This window comes from Hyaena hyaena, unplaced genomic scaffold, assembly GCF_003009895.1.
Source record: "Hyaena hyaena isolate Hyena2069 unplaced genomic scaffold, ASM300989v1 scaffold_1080, whole genome shotgun sequence".
NCBI lineage: Eukaryota > Metazoa > Chordata > Mammalia > Carnivora > Hyaenidae > Hyaena > Hyaena hyaena.
In genome coordinates, this window is record NW_024081704.1 from 174,049 (window position 1) to 191,391 (window position 17,343).

Sequence of the window (17,343 nt, forward strand, 5' to 3'; positions counted from 1 at the left end):
ATTCTGGGGGCACCTGGGTGGCTCAGTAGGTTAAGCGTCTGACTTTAGCTCAGGTGATGATCTCGCAGCTTGTGAGTTCAAGCCCTGCATCTGGCTCTGTGCTGACAGCTTAGAGCCTAGAGCCTGCTTCAGATTCTGTGTCTCCCTCTCTCTCTCCCCCTCCCCTGCTCACTCTCTCTTCTCTCTCAAAAATAATCATTAAGAAAAAATTTAAAGAAAGAAAAATTACTATTTTTTATTTCTTTTTTTATTTTTTAAAATATTTTTATTTATTTCTAGGAGAGAGAGAGAGAGAGACAGCGTGAGCAGGGGAGGGTCAGAGAGAGAGGGAGATACAGACTCTGAAATAGGCTTCAGGCTCTGGGCTGGCAGTCAGCCCAGAGCCCGATGCGGGGCTCGAACCCACGAGCCTCGAGATCATGACCTAAGCGAAAGTCGGACGCTTAACCGACTAAGCCACCCAGGCGCCCCGATCATCCCTATGTTTATTTTTTAATTTAAATTTTTATTAGTTTTAATAAATTTTTATTAGTTTATTAGCTTTAACTAATAGTGCAATACTGGTTTCAGGAATGGTATTCAGTGATTCATCACATACAACACCNGAACCCACGAACCGCGAGATCGTGACCTAAGCGGAAGTCGGATGCTTAACCGACTAAGCCACCCAGGCACCCCGAAAAATTACTATTTTTTAATGTTTACTTTTGAAATAGTGAGCGAGGGTGTTGCAGAGAGAAGACGACGACAGAGGATCCAAAGCAGGCCCTGCACCAACAGCAAAGAGCCCAATGTAGGGCTCAAACTCACAAACCATGAGATCATGACCTGAGCCAAAATCGGATGCTTAACTGACTGGGCCTCCCAGATGCCCCTAGAAAAATAACTTTAACTATATGGTAATACTTGATTATGTGCTACCTGCAAGAAGTGAACACACTGGAGAAATATATCCCACACTAAATGTAATCAAGAGAAAGAGTGGCTCTATTAATATAAAATAAGGATTTCACAGCATAGAGTATTATTAGAGATAAAGAAGGTCATTTCATAATGGCAGAGGTAAATTTCTCAGGAGGACTTAATCCTTCATATTTATGTACCTAGCAACAGTTTTAAAACACATTGTTAAAACTACAAGGAGAAACAGAAATCTACAACTATAATCAAAAGACTGCAGTATTCTTTACTCAAAAACTGACAGAAGAGGTAGACAGAAAATAGATATACAGTAGATACGGACAATGCTCAATGAATGGGATCTAATCAACGTTTATAGAACTTCCTCCAACAACAGCACACTAGGATTTTCTTAAACTATATACCATACATAACTCTACTCCACAAAACAAGTTTCAATACATTTAAAAGGATCCAAGTCACAGAAAGTACATTCTCTGACCACAATCAAATTAAGTTAGAAATCAGTAACAGAAAGATCTCTGAAAAATCCTGAAGTATTTGGAAACTACATGAAATACTTCTCAATAATCCATGGATCAAAGAAGAAACCAAAAGAGAAAAGTATTTTGAACTGACTGAAATGAATCAAAATCAAAATTTGTGAAATGCCACTAAAGCAATACTAATGGGAAAAATTTCTAGCAAGAAGTGCCCATAGTAAAAAAGAAGAAAAGCTTCAAATGAGGACGTAAACTCTAAGGAACTAAAGAAAAAGAGCAGATAAAACCCAAAGTAAGCAGAAGAAAGGAAGTAATAAAGGCCAGAGCAAAAATAATGAAATAAAAAAAACAAAAATAATAAAGAAAATAGAAAAAAATTGGTTCATTGAGAAGATAAATAGGGGTGCCTGGGTGACTCCATCAGTTAAGCATCCAACTCTTGATTTTGGATTAGGTCATGATCTCATAATTCAGGAGTCTGAGCCCTCTGTCAGGCTCTGTGCTGACAGTGTGGAGCCTGCTTGAGATTCTCTCTCTCCATCTCTCTCTGCCCCTCCCCTGCTTGCTCTTTCTCTCTCAAAATAAATAAATAAACTTTATTTAAAAAGAAGATAACTTTTATAAACCTCTAGCTAGGGTAATCGGGAAAAAAGAATACACAAGTTGCATTATCAGGAATGAGAACAGAGACAACACTTCAGATTCTATAGATATCTAAAAGAAGGGAATATTATGAATGTTATGGCAATAAACTCTACAACTCAGACAAAATGAACAGATTCCTTGAAAGACACAACCAACCAAACTTCACTCCAGAATAAACATAATCTGAATTATATCTGAATAATAATCTGAATTATTATCATAATCTGAATCCATATCTGTTAAAAAAAAAAAACTGGATTTGTGGTTTAAAATTTTCTCACAAAGAGAATCAGACCAGGTGACTTCACTGGGGAATTCTACCAAGTATTTAAGAAGGAAGTAACACTGACTGTACATAAACTTTTCTAGAGAACAGAAGAAGAAAGAATTCTTACCAAGTCATTCTATGGTCAACATTACAGATACCAAATCCCAGTAAAGACAATATTAACAAAGCAAGCTTCAGGCCAATATTTCAGAGACATAGATGCAAAAATTCTATACAAAATTTTAGCAAGTTGAATTTGACTTGCTAAAAAGGATAATACATCATTAACTGAACAGAATTTGTCCCAGAAATGTAAGGTTGGTTAACCGCTCAAAATAAATTATCCTTAACAAACAATGGACCAAAGAAAAAAATCACAAGGGAAATTAAAAAATAATCAGAGACAAAGGTAAAGTAAAACACAACATATCAAAATGGATGGGATACAGAGAAAGCATTTTAGAGGGAAATTTATAGCAATAAACACTTATACATTAAAAAATATGAGGGGCGTCTGGGTGGCTCAGTCAGTTAAGCGTCTGACTTTGGCTCAGGTCATGATCTTGTGGTTTGTGGGTTCAAACCCCACATCAGGTTCTGTGCTGACAGCTCAGAGTTGGGAGCCTGCTTCTGATTCTGTGTCTCCCTCTCTCTCTGCCCCCTCCCCCACTCATGCTCTGTTTTAGTCTCTCTCAAAAATAAATAAACATTAAGAAAAAAAATAAATAAGAAAGGTCTGAAATCAAACTAACCAATTTTAAAACTTAAGGAACTAGGAAAATAAAAACTAAACCCAAAGCTTGTAGAAGAAAGTAAATAATAAAGATTAGAGAAGAGGTAAACAAAAGAGAACAAACAACAGAAAAAAAATTCAAGGTAATCAAAAAATTGGTTCACTAAAACGTCAACAAAACTGACAAACCTTTAGATAGACTAAGGAAAAAAAGAAGCCTCAAATTACTAAAATCAGAAACAAGACTGAGAATTACTATTCTACAGAATAAAAAGGATAATAACAATACTATGAACTACTGTCTGCCAACGAATTGGATTACCTAGATGAAATGGACAAATGTGTACAAACACAAAACTTATCAAGACTGAATTACAAAGAAGAGAAAATTTGAATAGATGTTTAACTAGTAAGATGACTGAATGAGTAACCAAAAACCTCCCAGTAAAGCCCTTGACCTGATGGCTCCATTGGTGGATTCTACATAATAAAGAACTAATCCTAATTCTCCTGAAACTTCTCCAAAAATTGAAGAGGAGGTAACACTTTCTACCTCATTCTATGAAGCCAGTATTACTCTAATACCAAAGCCAGATAAAAACACTATCAGAAAACAATGCTCGAGAACAATATTGATGCAAAAATCCTCAACAAAATACTAGCAAACCAAATTCAGCAGCACATCAAAAGGATTATACACAATGACCAAGTGGCACTTACTCCTGGAATGCAAGAATAATTCACAACATACACAAATCAATTAATTTTATATACTAACCACACTAACAGAATGAAGGGGGAAAAAACCCACATGATCATCACAGTTGATAAAGAAAAGCATTTGACAAAATTCAACAACCTTTCATGATAAAACCACTTGAAAAACAGAAATAGAAAGAAATTATCTCCATACTATAAAAAGTTATATATGAAAAGCCCACAACAAATATCACACTGAATGGTGAAAGACTGAAAGCTTTTTTTCTAAGCTGAGGAAGAATAAGCCAAGGATTCTACTTTTGCCACTTCTATTCAACATAGTTCTGGAAGTTCTAGCCAGGACAATCAGGCAAGAAAGAGAAACAAAAGGCATCCATATTGAAATAGGAGAAGTAAAATCATCGTTTTCTGCAGATGATATGATCTTCTCTGTACAAAACCCTAAAAATTCCACACACACAAACTGTTAGATCTAATAAATGAATTCAGCAACGTAGCAGGATAAAGGTCAACATACAGAAACCAACTGCATTTCTGTACACTACCAATGAACCTAAAAAGGAAATTATAAAATAATTCCATTTACAAGGTACCAGAAAGGATAAAACAAATAGGAACCAACTTAACTCCGGGAGGTAAAAGACTTGTACGATAAAACCTACTGCTGAAAGAAAGTAAAGACGTCCAGGGGCGCCTGGGTGGCTTAGTCAGTTAAGCATCCGACTTTCGCTTAGGTCATGATCTCGCGGTTCGTGGGTTCGAGCCCCGCGTCGGGCTCTGGGCTAACTGCCAGCTCAGAGCCTGGAGCCTGTTTCAGTCTGTGACTCCCTCTCTCTCTGACCCTCCCCTGCTCACGCTGTCTCTCTCTCTCTCTCCTAGAAATAAATAAAACATTTAAAAAAAAAAAAAAAGAAAGTAAAGACGTCCCATATTCATGGAGTGGAAGCCTTAATACTGTTATGTTATTACCCCAAGTGATCTATAGATTCAGTGCAGTCCCTATCAATGTCCCAGTGACACTTTTTTTTTCTTTTGCAGAAATAGCAAAACCCTCCTAAAATCTGTAAGGAATCTCAAGGGACCCTGAGCAGTCAAAACAATCTTATAAAAATAAGAACAAAGCTAGAGGACTTACACTTCCTGATATCAAAACTTACTGCATAGCTACAGCAATGAAAATACTATAGTACTAGCATAGGCAAGCCTATATACCAATGGAAGAGTATAAAAAGACCAGAGATAAACCATGAGGTTTTAAACAGTCAAGGAAATAGGGGCCACTAGGTGGCTCAGTCCATTGGGTGGTGGACTTCGGCTCAGGTCACGATCTCACGGTTTGTGGGTTTGAGCCCCGCACTGGGCTCTGTGCTGACAGCTCAGAGCCTGGAGCCTGCTTCAGATTCTGTGTCTCCCGCTCGCTCTCTGCCCCTCCCTGCTCGCACTCTGTCCCTCTCTCTCAAAAATAAACATTAAAAAAAAAGTAAGCAATCAAGGAAATAAGTAAATAAACCATGAATATAGTCAATGAATTTCGACAAGACTTTTCAATGGGGAGGAGTTGTCTTTTCAATAAAATGAAGTTGTTATTCTCTTGGCCACAGCTTCTGTAGTTTCTCTAAGCCCGCCTCTGCACACCTTAGGACATGACAAACCTTGAGGGCAAAAGCTAAATCAAACATTGAGCTCACTACTCCAGCATTGTCTTTTCCCTGAGATTTAGGACCCTCAAATCTTACTGTCCTTGTAGCTCCTTGCAGCTACAATTTTAGCATACCTACTCAGAGATTCTCAAACAAGTTCTGGACCACTACTTTCTATTTGGTCTCTGCCCTAAGCCAGAAGTTGGCAAAGACTCCAAGGGTTTAAAAAAGCAAGGGTAAATACAGGGATCAACTCAATATGTTTTCTTTCTGCAATTTTGGCTTCAAACATACATGAGCACATGTGTGAGCGCACCTGTGTGTGTGTGTGTGTGTGTGTGTATTTGATATAAGATAGTAATTCTCAGTAGAGTCTGGTCTGATATTCTTACCTAAAAAGAAGTTCTAATTAGTTTTAGTTACTGATGTGTATTTTACTAACTAGTCCATAGGCTTCCTGAGAATAGAAAATCTATTTCCTGATTTTGCTTTAACACCCACAATGCTTTCTGGCACAGACTTTAGTATGTATTGGTAAGTTAATTTTTATATCAGGAAAAATTGCTAGAATGCAAGTAAAGCACTTCCAACCATTCGAGTCCATCAATTCTTCTGTTTCCACTAATCTACACTAAGACACATACAATCTTTTGTTCTTCAGCCCAAGCATTAATGAGCAAATATGTCAGTAATACGGTGCATTCTTAATGCTTATTTGAGATTAAATTACCTCAAGCAGTTCTAAAAGCTTTTTTTCATTTATTAAAACTATTCCGTACTAGATTAAGTGATTTCATTATCCTTTGGATTAACTAATTAACCAATTCTAGATGGGGCATTTTATCAGAAAACAAAGATTTTTCATCCAAAGTAAAGCTCTCTTAAATTAACCTTTAGAGTCTCCTTGACTGTATTCAGTTAGGTTTTTCCAGAACAAAAAAACAATGGTATACCAGAAGCTACTAAATATAAAATTTAGAATCAAAGAAAATATACTGAAAGTATAAATTATTTTCTCAGTTACCTTATCAATCTGATATTGTCAATCCCTAACCAAACACAGCCAGAAGAACTGAAAGTAGTTGCCTCTGGGAAGGAGAAATCATAGAGGTTATGAAATAGGGCAATATGTTAGCACTTTTCCCTATATGCATTTAAGAATTATTAATGTTAGTGGGTCAATGTGTTAAGCATCTGACTTCATTTCAGGTCATGATCTCATGGTTTGTGGGTTCGAGCCCACATCAGGCTCTGTGCGGACAGCTCAAAGCCTGGAGCTTGCTTCAGATTGTGTCTCCCTCTCTCTCTGTCCTTCCCCCACTTGTTCTCGTTCTCTCTCTCTCTCTCAAAAATAAACATTAAAAAAAAAGAATTATTAATGTCTGGGGTGCCTGGGTGGCACTGGTTAAATGTCCAACTCTTGGTTTCAGTTCAGGTCATGATCTTGTAGTGTGTGAGTTCAAGCCCCGTGTCAGGCTTTGTGTTGACGGTGTAGAGACTTCTTGGGATTCTTGCTCTCTGCCCCGCCTGCACACATTCTCTCTTTCTCTCTCAAAATAAATAAACTTAAAAAAAAAAAAAAAAGAATTATTAATGTTAACTGCATATTTAAATTTTAAAAATAACTGTAGAGAAAATAAAAAAAAATATAATGTGTACAAAATGAGGCACTAATTTAAAAAACAAGGAAGATTTAATCCTTAAAGCAATAGTGGTAAAGGTTGTTAGTATGATGCCATGGACTCATGATTCAGCTTTGAGGCTGTCATTTGTCCTATGGGGATTCTCAGTCCCACATTTGTAAACCTGACAGTAAATTAGAATGCCAAGGCCCTTTCAACAGTAATAATTCTAGTGTTCTAAAACTTCATTGAACAATAAGTGGCAGGACACAATTTAAAAGAGAACGTGTATTTGTTAGATAAAAGGCAAACTCAGAAGGGCTTGTTTTATAATGGATGGTTAATGAAGTTACAGTGATTAGCACAATTATTTTAGGATGACTCTTAAGAGAGTTAAAGGAAGATGATATGGTATTAGGGAATCTATCTCCGTTGATTAGACAGCTCCTACGACATAAAGCATGCATGGTCCAAGCATTAATGATGCATTTGGGGCCTGAGAGAGCAGTATGTGCTGAGTGTCACGTAACAGCTCCTGCTATAGTGAGCTAGTCAAGTGTCACAACCTGCCCTTTCCTGTGGACTGTGAGTAGTCAGAGACCAAAAAAACCCAAAAAACAAACAAACAAAAAAACACAACCAATCCCAAACTGCTGGTTCCAAAGGATGGGTATGTTCATCCATACTTTCAACTAGATATGGGAAGGGCTCTGGCACTTCTTACATGGCTCTTGACAAATTAAGAGCTTTATCAGATGTTTCTTTCTTTCAGTTTACAAAGGTTTTGCATTTCAGACTGTCCAATTTTAACTCACAGACTTTGAAATAAAAGAATGACCATGCTATCTACTTTTAAACAGCAAGAATAGAGGTCTGTCTCCACAGGAAACAAAAGTAAGACAAACAAAAAAGCCATACATATGTATCATTACAGAAGTGTCCATAGGAGGTAAAGAAAGGGGAAATTGGGTTTGCAGCATAAGATCATCTAGTGTACAGAAAAGTTTTCTTTATGTATGTTAATTATTCTGGTCTGCATTATATTTTCTTCTGTCCTGTAAGTACCTATTCAATGAAAAAAAAAAGCTTAAAATTATTAATTGAAGTTTTTAAGTTTTTGAGTTGATATGTATTTCTTTTTTAATAGTTGGAGTACTTCTGTAATAAAGATTTCCTTACAAGAGCAATGATATGGGCGGGTGTCTGTGTAATGCCTACTCAACACTGCAGAAGGATAAGACAAAATCTGTAGTATGCCTATTTCCAAAAGTCTTAATGGGAGGAGCCATCTGGAACCAGATGTATTACAAATCCCATGTTCACCGAAGCCTCAAATGTTTCCTCATGGGTACAAGCATGGAGAGATGCCAACAGGGAATGACAGTTTCGTACACTGCAAACTCCTAAGCAGGGCATCCAATTCACAAAAACTCCATAGGACCTCAGGGTCCCCTGTGGCTTTCCTCAAAACACCGTGGGATTAGCTTTGCTCTTCTCCCCCATACTTCTCCCCCTTCACTTCCCACAGATTTGGTTTTTTTTTTTTTCTCTCAAGCAAACCAATGTACCTTAGGATTATAATCAGAGAATTTAAGTGGGAAGGAATCAAGGGACATTAGTTAAATCACTGATTTAAGGCTTCAATCATCTCAATCAATTTGATTATTTAACTTTTTAAAAGTTTATTTATCTTATTTATTTATTCATTTATTAAGAGAGAGAAAGAGAGACAGAATGCAAGCTGGGGAGGGGCAGAGAGAGAGAGAAGAGAGAAAATTCCAGGCAGGCTCTGTGCTGCCTGTGCTGGAATACTTAAGTCTTTTGGCTGGAGCTTTCTGTCTGGTTCTTTCACAAAGCATATTTTCTAAGTTCTTTCATGTTGTAGCATGTATCAAAACTTCCAATCCATGAACATGGGATGTCTTTCCATTTATTTAGATTTTCTCTAATTTCTTTCAGCAATGTTTTATAGTTTTCAGTGTATAAGCCTTGTCCCCACCCACCCACCACCCCTTGGTTAAATTTATTTCTAAGTACTTTATTCTTTTTGCTGTTATTGCAAATGGAAGTGTTGTTTTAATTTCATTTTCAGAGTTTCCATTACTAGTGTATAGAAATGCAAGTGATTTTAGTATACTGACCTTGTACCCTGCAATTTAGCTGAATGTTTATTAGCTCTAACAGTTTGTATGTTAATTCTTCAAGATTTTCTAGATATAAATCATGTCATCTGCAAACAGAGATGGTTTTACTTCTTCCTTTTCAGTAACATTTTTTTCCTCTTACCCAACTGCTCTAGCTAGAATTTCAGGAAATACTGAATAGAAGTGGTGAGAGTGGACATCCTTTTTTGTTCCTGATCTTAGAGGGAAACCTTTCAAAGTCTTTCACCATGAAGTAAGCTGTGAGCTATGGGTTTTTCACATATGTTCTTTAACAGACTGAGAAAGCTCCCTTCTATTCCCAATTTGTTTTTGTTTTTTAAATCATAAATGGGTTTTAAATTTTGTCAAATATTCTTTCTATGCCTACTGACATGATTATCATGGTTTTCCCTTTATTCTACATTGATTAATTATCATATGTTGAACAAACCTTGCATTCCAGGGATAAATTCCACTTGGTCATAGTGTAGGATTCTTTATTTGTTTCTGGATTGTTTGTCAGTACTCTGTTGAGAATTTTTGCATACGGAATACCGATCTATGGTTTTCTTACAATGTTTTTTTCTGGGTTGGTTATCAGGGTAAATTGGCCCCAGAGAATAAGTCAGTAAGTATTCTCTCTTCTGTTTTTGGAAGAGTTTGAGAAAGACAGGTGTTAACTCTTGTAAACATTTGGTAGAATTCACCAATGAAGCTATCTGGTCTTAAGTTTTTCTCTGTTGGAAGTGCTCTGATTAATAATTCAGTCTCTTTCATTGCTATACGTCTCTTCAGATTTTCTTTCTTCTTGAGTCATAATTGATAGTTTGTGTACTTCTAAGAACTTGCCCTTTCTTATCTATGTTACCCTATTTGTCAGCATATAATTGTTCATAGTATTCCCTTTTAAGTATTCCTATTTTATTATTATTCCCTTTTAAGGATTCCTATTTTATTATTATTCCCTTTTAAGGATTCCTATTATTATTTACTAAGTAAGTAAGTATTCCCTATTTCTATGAGGTCACTAGTAATGTCTCCTCTTTTATTCCTAATTTTTGTAATTTTAGTCTGCCCTCTTTTTTCCTCTATCAAGCTAAAGGTTTGTCAATCTGTCGATCTTTTTTCAAAGAACCAACTTTTGGTTTCGTTAATCTTCTCTATGGTTTTCTCTGCTCTAATCTTTATTTTTTTCCTTCTGATTGCTTTTGGTTCAGATTGCTCTTCTTTTTCTACTTTCTTAAAGTGAAAGGTTAGGATATTCATTTGAGATTTTTCTTCTTTTTAAAGGTAGGTGTTTATGGCTATAAATTTCCCTGAGAGAGCTGCTTTCAATGCCTCCCGTAAGTTTTGATATGTTGTGTTTTTACTTTCATATTTTCTAATTTCCCTTGTGATTTACTCTCTGCCCACTGTTTATTTAGAAATTGTGTTTAATCTCCACTTAGTTGTCAATTTTCCTTCTGTTACACATTTCTACTTTCATTCCACTGTGGTTAGAAAAGATACTCAATACAATCTCAATCCTTGTTCAGATTTATTGAGATCCAAATTTATTGGGTTTTATGACCCAACATATACCCTAACCTGTGATGTTCTATGTGCACCTAAGAAGAATATGTATTCTGTTGCTGGGTGAAAGTCTCTGAGCCTAGATAGTATATAACTCATTTATCTATACATATCTATACAGATATATAGATATACTATGTCTATAAATATCTGTATAGATATACAGATACACTATCTATATATATCTAGTATCTAGATATATAGTATCTAGTATATAGTTCAAGTCTTATATGTCCTTGCTGATTTTCTATCTACTTTTATCTCATTCATTTACCTTTTTTTTTTTTTTTTGGCTAAGTAATTTTTTATTGTAGTAAAATATATATAACATAAATTTATAATTTTAACCATTAATGAAAATATTAAAGTGAAATAAATATATTTTCACTCTTAAACCAGATGAGACCTCAGTGAAGGCAGTTAACAGGAATTAATTAAGAAAGTGTTATAATAGATGAATAAAAGTACTGGAAAGATTAGCTACTCTGTTAAGGTAAAAAACTTATACCCTCCAAGTGACACTCAGCCAAGTTTGAGATACATTTCATGTTGAATGTGTTCCTGAAATTCAGCACAGATTCCCCATTTTAATGTGAGATACGTAGCAAGCTCTGACACTCTAGCACCTGGTTTGGCCCTTGCTCATGTGGGAGAAAGGAACCATACGATTACCTGATAGCCTTCTGTTTTCTTCTGACACCACTTCAGCAAGGCATTCCTCTTTGATCCTCCATATTCTCTCGCCAATGCGGACAGAGGGTCTTTCCTTTCTTCCCTACATCAAAATAAGGAATCCAAAGTTAAAATATTTTTTATTTGAGCACATTATAAACCAGAAATCCCACAAAAAAGAAAGAACAGTGTCGGTTTGCATTCTTGAACAGGATAATTACACATACTAAGGCATCTAATGGCAAGATACAGGCTTTCATTCAACTGATTTTACATCAGTTTTTACAGGGCCTTCATAGGCCCAATTTCTGCTATATGAGGGGAGGAACTCTATTCATTATCCATATGGAAACTGGCAAAGAAACAGTACGGTATGAATTCACCATTAATGGAATGCATTCCAGAATGGTCAGAAGGGGGAGAAACAACCTGACACTGGCTGCATCTGAAACCTGTTAAGGCCACCTTTTACTCAGTATCTTGCCCTTCCATAATCTCTATGTTTTAGTTTTATTTTATTAGTTTTTGTTTCCAACCTTTTATGTCCTCAATCATTTCATCTTTTTTTAAAAAATAAATCACTTACTGTAAATACAAAGGGCAAGATTATGCAAGGTGAAGGATCATAAGGCATAATTCCTACCTTCAAGGTGCTTACAATTAGGGGAAGTAGATAAGACAACAAATGGCAACACACATTAAAATATCCATGAAATGTCTCAAATGTGTTTACTGTGAAGATACACACACACTTTATTGACTACAGGTAATTAAAATTTTATCTTGCATAAAAAATGGGATTTTTCTGTAAACTCACTCGTTCAATACCTCCTTAAGGAACACCACTTTGCCAGGCAATGGGCAACAGGTAGTGAACAACACAGTGTTCCTGCCTCCTCAAGAAACTCCAAAGTTTACTATAAAGGAGACATACCACAGGAGTTCAAAAAAAAGGAAAACAACAACAACAATGGCTACTTATAATTCATGTCTTAAAATTATATGTAGGGTACCTTTTGGGCACTGTCAATTTCCTTGGAGACAGAATAAATATCCTGCTCTAGATAAGGCAACAAATCAAAAAAGATGTTGTGATCACTATGGTAATGAAGCAAGTAAGGTGTACAATCCTACATATCCTGGACCAAATCCTGCCTTTTAGTAACTACTTGAGGAATACCTGGAGAGAAGCTATTCTAAAATAACCTTCTCTTTGATAAGTGGCATACCCTTAAAAGCTTGCTCTATTTTTTAGTGATTACTTTATGAACAAAGCAGAGATTCTACTTCACACTCCATAAACTTAGCCCAACAAGTGTCCTAAAGGTTACTGTTACAAGTGGCTTAGTATTCTTCAGTGCATTGATTCTGTCTGTGTTCACTCTTCAAACTATGATAGAAAATCAAAGAGTATACATTTATAACTGAAGTTTTTCCAATTGAGAGCTGTGCTGAAGAAGCAATGGTTTGATTTATCTTAGAACCAGAAGTAAAATACAAAATTTCCAACAAGGAGTTAAGACTGTTGCCTTGAAGAAATGTGCTTTTATGTTTGGTTTAAAAAGTTCAAAGAAGTGTGTTATGATATCACTGAAAACAAGAAAAGAGAATGAGGATAAAGTTAAGATAATGAAATACAAACACAAAAAAACTAAATGAATGAATGAATGCATGAATTAATAAATCTCCATCATGCTTAAAATAAAACTACTATAATCAATGTGAAAGGTTTACTCTGGTTCATACCAGGTCTGTTTGTTTATAGAAACAATTTAAAAGCATCCAAGAAGAGTAACTTTATAGACTACAATGGGAAGCTGCAGAAAAGAGCCTCCCAGAGCTAGAGGGTTGTCTCTCATAACCTCTTCACTGTAAGATGAAGACACCTTCTAGAAGATGCCTTGTTGAAGACCACAGCTTCTAAGAAGGGGAGCCAGGGAGAGTGGGTGCACTTACCTAGGCACACTACAGGTATGGCCTACCACCAAGGACAGAGACAGGTATGGACAGTGCTCTCCTTGTATGAGCCTAGGCAGACCTTGAGCTACCCTCATCACTGCACCCCTACTTACTCTGATGGAGCACAGCTTATAGAACCACTATTCTAAGAAGCTGTGCCCCTAGAGGCAGGGCTTTAAACTAAAGTATATAATTTGAGTTTGAGAGGCCAAACATTCCATTTTATTCTCATACCTATACGTCAATATAAGGCTAAAGTTCTGAAATCCACTCCTATCCCTCCTTCAACTCTTCCCAATATACCTCAACAGTTTTCCTCATCCCTATAAACAACGTACATTATATTTTTGAAATCTCTTTTCTTCCTCTAAATTATAACTACTTCTTAGTCCCAAATGGATCTGACATAAGAGAAATATGAATAAAATATATTACATTTTCAGGTACTGTTTACCAAAGATCAGTGTGGCATCATGTCCCCACTTTCCAGTCTAGAACAATTAGAGCTGTCTTTGGTGGCTCTCATTCTTCCATTCCTTTTCTAGAAATCTGTTGCCAAAACCAATCATCTTTCCCTCTGAAAAGCCTCCTGAGTCCCACCGTCCCTTCATCATTTCCACTGCTGTCATCCCGATCTGGACTCAGCATCTTTGTCCCAAAAAACATCATGTCATTTCAGTTGTGTTCCCCAATTTTTGTCTACAACAGAAGAATCCTTGAATCATCTCCTCACAGACTTATTTCCCACACTTTATAGCTCCTACTACATCAAAGTGATTCAATTTGACTGTAAGGAGGTTCCATGCCTAGCCACACCCTACCCTGTCAATCTTTTCTTCCACTGCCCCTGGATATGGTGGGTCCACACCTTCCTCTGGTCTTCTGTACCCGTCTTCTCTGCACCTACCCCAAACTCCCCCAAACCTTAGTTATTCACCCTTCTGTACGTTCACTCATGTCTCTGACCCTGCTGACAATGCCAGCCAACCTCCCTACCCAGACGACACTCCTCTAGGAAACTTCCCCTAACTCTTCACCCACACCCCCTATCATAATTCCACAATGCTTAGGAGGAAAGAAACCACCTCTTTTACTTTGCCTTGCTTTTTACTTCTATACCATCTTACCCAACTTTGGGCATAGAAGAGATAAGAAAACAAAAACCCACAAAGAAAAAAATCAGTGCTCAATTTCCATTATTTTACAACCTGATCATTGATCTCCAAAGACCAGGAGAGGTATGCATGAAATGCATTAGTATAACTATTCTCTACCTTATCCGACTTCGGGTAGTGGGGGTGACGGACGCCGTGGGCGAGGAGGACAAGGAAAGCTGTGGAGACGTGGTTCCCATAGCCATAAGAGAGGCCGGCGATGCTCCCTCGGGTGCAGTGATGTCTCGTTTCATCTCTTCACTACTTCGCCTAGACACTGATTGTGAAAAATAATCATTATGCATTTCATAATGCAGAAAGATAGTTAATTTTATAAAATACTTTAAATTCAGCTCTTGAGACCTTTTCTTCAGCAGGTTCCAAAAAGAGCAGAAATTACCATATACGAAAAAAACTAATATTTTCTTTATCATACTGGTAACTTCAAAGGATTTATTTCTTTCATTAAAAAAAACTGTAAAAAAGATGCAGTAGTTGAGATATGCATTGAACACACATTCCCTGAAGGTAAGGAATGTATCTTATCAATCACCATAACAATCACAGAACATACTACCCACTCTCAACTAAAATAAACACAATCCTTCTAAACTTAGCCAAAATACCATTTAAGGAGAAAAAAGGAAAAATACATCATCACTCAATTCTGGGTCAGGTATGTTTTAAAAAAAATAAACCAATGAGACAAACAGGAAACCAAAGGGTGTCATGTCAACTACTTGAGAAATAGGATCAATCAGAAAACTTCTATTTTGAAGGGCTAGCAAAGTAAGGCATCACACCATGTTAGAATTACAGAAAGTTCTAAGAACTGCGAAGTGGAAGTAGCCCCTGCTTCAGCCGTTAGTAACAGAGCCACAACAAAAGCAGCTTTCTAGCAAGAAGGCACTGAATTGGCACAGGTGCTCAAGGCCCCGGGCTGAATGCGGGAAAAAATGAAATAAGAGACAAAGTTCCTGACCTCAGACACATGCTCTCTCACATCAGAAGACACTGGATATGCAGGCGCCCTGAGCTGGCTGTAATCAATGCTATATATACATCAGTAATTCTTCCCCAATTACTGAAACTGCCCCCGCTTTTATTGACTAAAATTTTCTTGGTGATTGTAGGATAGCCACAAGCAGAATATAACTCTGCATTAGTGAAGTGATGTCTGTAAAGATCCAGAGGAGAGAGATGATTTCTCCTATTACATGATTTTATTAAATGATATATTTATAAATATTTCTGACAAAATTTTGTGATTATTCTGCTTTTTCTTTCAATGTTAGATCTTCATATGACTTAAAGCAGCAGTTTCTTTTAAGGGTGTGCTAGGAAACTGGATGAGAACACATTTCATAATTTTATATAAAATAGAGGAAACTGAGGGTGCACCTGGGTGGCTCAGTTGGTTAAGTGTCTGACTTTAGCTCAGGTCTTGATCTTGCAGTTCATGGGTTCAAGGTTCATGTTAGGCTCTGTGATTACAGCTTGGAGCCTGAAGGCTGCTTCTGATTCTCTCTCTCTCTCTCTCTGCCCCTCCCCCTCTTGTGCTCTGTCTCTCAAAAATAAACATTAAAAGGGGTGCCTGGGTGGCTTAGTCAGTTAAGCATCCGACTTTCGCTTAGGTCATGATCTCGCAGTTTGTGGGTTCGAGCCCCGCGTCGGGCTCTGTGCTGACTGCCAGCTCAGAGCCTGGAGCCTGTTTCAGTCTGTGACTTCCTCTCTCTCTGACCCTCCCCTGCTCACGCTGTCTCTCTCTCTCTCTCCTAGAAATAAATAAAACATTTTAAAAAAATAAACAAACATTAAAAATTTTTTAAAAACTGAGGAAACTGAAAAAGAATCAGAACTCTGTGATAAGAAAAGGCTTTGGGGGCACCTGGGTGGCTTCGTCAGCATCTGACTTCAGCTCAGGTCATATTATGGTTCATGAGTTCAAGCCTCGCACCCGGCTATGCGCTGATAGGGCAGAACCTGCTTGGGAGTTTCTCTCTCCCTTTCTCTCTACCCCTCCCCCTCAATAAATAAATAAAACTTTAAAAAAAAATTTAAAGCAAGAAAAGGCTTTAGAATCTGAGGTTTGAGAGCATAATTTTGTCTGGACTTCCTACTATAAAGACCTGGTTATAATGTATAAAAACTGTATTAACTTGGGGCGCCTGGGTGGCTTAGTTGGTTAAGCGTCCGACTTCAGCTCAGGTCATGATCTCTCAGTTCATGGGTTCGAGCCCTACATTGGGCTCTGTGCTGACAGCTAGCTCAGAGCCTGGAGCCTGTTTCAGAGTCTGTGTCTCCCTCTCTCTGACCCTCCCTTGCTCATGCTGTCTCTCTCTCTCTCAGAAATAAATAAAACATTTTTAAAAAATGCTTTAAAAAAAAACTATACTAACTTAAATCCCTGTACAAGTGGAAGGTTAACTGTATGAGGTAGAATTATAGAAATTTCTCCTTTCTGGGTCCAATTTCTAGTTGAGTTATTAAGGGTAAATAAGGGCCACAAAGGGAAAATAATGTAAGCAACTGATAAACTGGAGTTAGCTCTACGAGACAAAGTAAGCTTGTCAAACTCATCATTACAGGATGGCTTTTTCATACAGAAAAAATCTGGCTTCCAGAGAATTTTTGGTGGGTTCTGAAATAAGAGTCACGACATACCTTGGGATTAATACTCGAATCTTCCACAACTATACCAACTTTGTATTAAGCTATATTTTTGGCAAGATATCTAGCTCACTCTAGGCATTCCATAAATACTTGCTAAATAAATGGAATGATTTAGTTTTGGCGTGATTTTGTTTTATT

General features: G+C 37.0%; 1 protein-coding gene across 3 annotated transcripts in view; it reads right to left on the reverse strand.

Moving 5' to 3' along the window:
• SPECC1L (sperm antigen with calponin homology and coiled-coil domains 1 like) overlaps positions 1–17,343 on the reverse strand; it is a 139,585-nt gene that overhangs the window by 24,301 nt on the left and 97,941 nt on the right. For all 3 annotated transcript variants that reach the window (XM_039222159.1, XM_039222157.1, XM_039222158.1), the window contains 2 exons: positions 14,653–14,809; positions 11,420–11,522 (listed from right to left, as the gene is read on the reverse strand). In XM_039222159.1, coding sequence (XP_039078090.1) covers positions 11,420–11,522; positions 14,653–14,809 — 260 coding nt within the window. The remainder of the gene's footprint in view (positions 1–11,419; positions 11,523–14,652; positions 14,810–17,343) is intronic.